Source organism: Berghia stephanieae, chromosome 13 (genome assembly GCF_034508935.2).
Source record: "Berghia stephanieae isolate SIO BIC M18660-M18661 chromosome 13, UCSD_Bste_1.3, whole genome shotgun sequence".
NCBI classification, from domain to species: Eukaryota; Metazoa; Mollusca; class Gastropoda; order Nudibranchia; family Aeolidiidae; genus Berghia; species Berghia stephanieae.
The window spans coordinates 12,308,028-12,312,987 of NC_088372.1; the positions used below are offsets into that span (position 1 = coordinate 12,308,028).

Below are 4,960 nucleotides of genomic sequence, written 5' to 3' on the forward strand. Positions count from 1 at the left end.
GATATATGTCTTAGGGTCGTTTGGTGGAAACAAAAGCTATATGACCGCTGATTTTTACTTAATTAAGGACGAGAGAGAAGACTGAGATAGAGAAAAATAAGACGTGACATGAGAAACTGTTTAATTTTTAAGTAGAGCGTACGGGGTGTAATGTGAAACGAGGAAGAAGAATTGAATAGTAGGATAGTAGGAGATTGAGAAATAATGGTGGTGGTGGTGATGTTTTATTGTTGTTATTGTTGTAGGAGAAGAAGAAGAAGAAGAAGAAGAAGAAGAAGAAGAAGAAGAAGAAGAAGAAGAAGAAGAAGAAGAAGAAGAAGAAAAACATCAACAACAACAATAACAATAACAACATAAATAACAGCAACAAGAAAAAGAACAAGAAGGAGAAGATGGTGTGAGGACAATGAGGAGAGTAAGTGAAGGAGGAATTGAAAAAAATAAATGTACAGCCGATTGGGAACGATATTGCCTATTGCAATCTTACAGATGAGAGAACAAAGCAACCTGTTTGTTGACATCAGCTTACAATATCCCTATTCTGTACTATCTATTGCTATGGATTGAAGCAGCAACAAGCATCACGGGTGAGGTGGGGGGGGGGGAGGTGAAAATATGCGATACACGACATTTGTGAGGCGGGCTAAAGAACTAGTCTAAATGTTGGATTCTATGAAAGTTTAATTATTGGCATGGCGTAAAAGAGGCTTTGTCTAAGGACTCAAAATAATTATATGGCACGTTCAGAGTGAGTGTCACAGCACGGAAACCACACAGATGTGACATTTTACGTTTTAGCTCCATACCTACTTGGCTTAATCGTAGCCATCGTTAATATAGTATAGCCTGATACTAGAACCCTCTAGGACTGGCAGTTTGACGTCATTTTTTTAGGTTTGTGTCGGGTCTTGTGAGTTGTCGTTAGTTGAGCTCAAGGTTATTTCATTGGTTGAACTATTGAACACAACTCATGATTTGTTGGGGGTTTTTTTGTGGTAAAAGACTGGCATTTTCTACTCACTTCATATCTTGACGTCATTATTTGGTCAGTGTCAGGTTATAACTTTAGGATGGCTACGGTTTAATCCTCTTTGCTCCTTGTAAAGAGGATGGCCTCTACAAGCGTCCCTCATCTGTTTCCGTCCTTGACCATCTTCTTTGTAGCCTTCCTGGTGAGGTGGCCTGCCATATTCAGTTCGTCCTCTGACAGTAATCGCCTCCATATCTGTTGTTTTGGACGCCCCCATCTTTCGTGTCCCTTGGGGGTTCCAATCAAGGGACTGGCGGATGACATTGCTCTTTTGTCTTCTTAATGTATATTTTTTTTTTAAATTTAATGAGCTTTTATATAGCGCAATAGCCACTACACGTGCTCAAAGCGCTTTACAAGGGGTCCCTGGTCAACAGCAACATTTAATATTTAGGACCAGACATGACACCTGGAAGGCGATATTACAAAAAAAAATTTTGGACAGAGACAACGCTGTTAACGGACAGGTACTCATTTTACACCTGAGTACGGTGAGAGAATGTGAATAAAGAACCTTTTCCAATGATTCAACTATGCGCCGAGTGAGGCTCGAACCTAGGACCTTCCGATCCGAAAGCGAGTATCACACCACAAGATCACATAGCCGCACATAACCGACCCATCTCCATTTCCTCATCCTGATTTGGGTGTAGATAGGCTCTTGGTTTGACCTTCTCCATAGTTCTATGATGGAGCAGATGTAGTCTTGCCATCTGATTTTCAAAATCTTGCGGAGGCATTCATTTGTCAATGAACGTTGTCAGCTCTATAAGAATTTATTTACTTTCTTGATGACAAAACACAAATTGTCGGCGAGAGTCTTCTTCTTCTTGAATTCAATTTTCTCATTTAAAATCGTCCCAACATAATACCGTTTTAAGACGATGAATCACATATTATGGGCGATGTAGTCTAGTGGTAGGAAACTCGTCTTCCGATTGGTACGTCCAGGGTTCCTGTCCCGCTCTGAACGGCGCTTTGTTGAGACCTTGCAAAAGGCTCTTTACTCACATTATTTCACGGTAGTCCGGATCGGAGTAAAATGATTAGTTGACCATTAACAGCATCATATTATCTGTCGGGGAAAAATGTAATGCGCTTAACAGGCGTGATGTCTCGATCTACATATTAAGTGTTACTGTTCAGGTAAGGACTCCTTGTAAAGCCATTTGATGAGCACACTTAGTGAATATTGCTCACGTTATTTTTGTTTGCTTTTGTTTTTGTATTGTTATTTTGTCTTTTTTTTTTTGTTGTTTGTTTTTGTTTTGTTTTGTTTTTTATTTTGTTATTTTGACTTTGATTTTTGGTGTTGTTTGTTTTGTTTTGTTTTGGGTTTTTCTTTTGTTGCTGTTGTTTTGTTGTTTTTTTTTTTGGTTTTTTTTTTGTTTTGTTTTGTTTTGTTTTTTTTTTTTTTTGTTTTTGTCTTTTTTTTTGGGGGGGGGGATTGTTGGGGGGGGGGGGGTTATATGATATTTTTTCTATTCAAATTGAAAAAAAATTCTGTATTACAATCGCCCATCAGGTTTGATCTCATCATCGACAATCAACTTCACATCTATTTCTTTCTCTTCAATTTCAGACATAGAGAGTTCCTATTTCTGCATAGAGATCACGTGGGATATGACGTCAACTTTGAGAAGAAGACGTGTGTGAAGTTTGAAGTGGGCAAATTCCAACCGTTTGAAGTCCCTGAAAATTCTACTTACGGGGGCCAGTTTAACATTGGGGGTCCCCAGAACACCGTTACTCTCCAGCGGTGGTCATTGAAACTGGACTCTGGACGTAAGTATAATATAATATGTACAAAATTGAATATACCTGATTCAATAAAGAGCAAAGTACGAAACACAGAACGTCTCGGGTTCGAAAGCCTTCTTCAGACATCAATAAAAATAGTTAAAATTATTAAACATCACTGTAAATCTAGATAGAGGCGCAGCATTAGTGGTAGTAGTAGTAGTAGTAGTAGTAGTAGTAGTAGTAGTAGTAGTAGTAGTAGTAGTAGTAGTAGTAGTAGTAGTAGTAGCAGTAGCAGTAGTAGTAGTAGCAGTAGCAGTAGTAGTAGTAGTAGCAGAGTAGTAGTAGTAGTAGTAGTAGTAGTAGTAGTAGTAGTAGTAGTAGTAGTAGTAGTAGTAGTAGCAGTAGAAGTAGTAATAATAATAATAGTAGAAGTAGTAGTAGTAGTAGTAGTAGTAGTAGTAGTAGTAGTAGTAATAATAGTATTAGTAGTAGTAGTTGTTGTTATTGTAGTAGTAGTAGTAGTAGTAGTAGTAGTAGTAGTAGTAGTTGTTGTTGTTGTTGTTGTTGTTGTTGTTGTTGTTGTTGTTGTAGTTGTTGTTGTTGTTTTGCATTGTCTACTAAGATATATAAAAGTTTCTGAGCAGTAATAATGGATAAGAATTTATCATCAACTAAAACTTAATGACGAGAAAACAGACCTTCTCTTATGTTTATGGTTTGGAACATAAAACGGCCAAATGGGGACGTACACTCCTCTAAGCTTGGTGAGAAGTCGCCAGGCTTTGATATCAGAAAGAGGCGAGGAGACACTGGGTGGCTGCGAATCGGCTTCGGTCGAGGAGCTGCCTAACAGCAAGTGCGCTTCATCAGTGTGGACTTTCCACCTGTCCCACATGTACCCGATGTGGGCAAGAACCCGAAACGGCAGAGCATCTAGTCGAACGGTGTGTTGTGACGATGCTACCAGGCGGGTTCGCGACGGTGCACGAAATGCGGACCGGACTTTGCTGATTGGGTCGATCGTCATAACATAGTAGTGTGAGAACCATAAGAGGCTGCTGCCAAATAGAAGCTCGATTTCGTCTAAACTGATGAAGGGGAATAAAAGAAATATGACCTCTGACCCGCAATGAGCTACAACATAAAAATGCAAATGTATTATAAATATGTTCCTCTATTTTCTATTTATATCATTCCTTTTGCCATCATCCTGTCCAGGGGAGTTCCTACGTCAAGATATGACATTACGTCACTGCTACCCAGTGTCTCAGTTCTTGGCCGATGTGAACAATTTCAACAAAAGCGTTATCACCGACATCTTCGATCTGACAGTTGGAATCGTTGACCCAGACGGCTTTCACGTCCCGGACCTGTGTCGACAGGGCGCCCCTGGCCTGAGCATGGCCGGCTCCATCACCCCAGACGCCAATTTTGCAATGTCCATGTACACTCACACTTTGTATAATTAATTAAACATGAATCTTTTCGTAGAAATTCACTTATAACTTTTTTATATATAGATACGGATTGAAGTTTGATTTATCTTGAATTGAAATCTTATATTGGTGCTTTGTGTTGATGTAAAATATTCACTTCTGCCCGCCGAAGAAAATATACCACAAACAAAACTATTTATAAAGGGAACGAAATTGATGTCACTCAGCTCTTTGTTATTGTTTTTCAGCCAGCCATTTTTATGAGTACTGTACTCACATACATGAATCAATCAGACTATAAACGTTTAAGGTAATACGTAATTTTGTATGTGGCTACGTTATATTCGGTCGGCATATATATTTTACATAAACTCATATTAGCAATACGCTTAAAAGAGGAGGAAAATGTGGAATTTGAAAATTCTGAAAAAAATCAAGATTTTATATTTTTTATGCCATTTATAACATTAAGTGGAATGTTTGGCTTCGGATTTACCCCGACTTAATACCGGTTGAAATGATTGGTCTCATAACATATCACGTAAAAGTCCAGAATAAGTTAGCATTTTGATGATGCAAGTGACGTGCATATATTTGCAGGTCTGATATTCTGACGCACTAATGCGCTTGATATAACATTGTTGCAATCGGTAATGAAAATAATATCGAGCCCATAAGAAGTTGGGCTATTAGACACGCAAATAGGTACACTTTGTTAGAAGGGTAATGGTGATTTGACAGAAATGAAAAA

At 38.6% G+C, this 4,960-nt stretch overlaps 1 protein-coding gene across 2 annotated transcripts in view; it reads left to right on the forward strand.

The window, feature by feature from the left end:
- The window catches only part of LOC144958563 (mammalian ependymin-related protein 1-like), a 40,461-nt gene extending 35,857 nt beyond the window's left edge, over positions 1-4,604 (forward strand). For both annotated transcript variants that reach the window (XM_078890624.1, XM_078890625.1), the window contains exons 4-5: positions 2,613-2,815; positions 3,992-4,604. In XM_078890624.1, coding sequence (XP_078746750.1) covers positions 2,613-2,815; positions 3,992-4,242 — 454 coding nt within the window. In that variant the 3' untranslated portion in view covers positions 4,243-4,604. The remainder of the gene's footprint in view (positions 1-2,612; positions 2,816-3,991) is intronic.
- Positions 4,605-4,960: the final 356 nt, after the last annotated feature.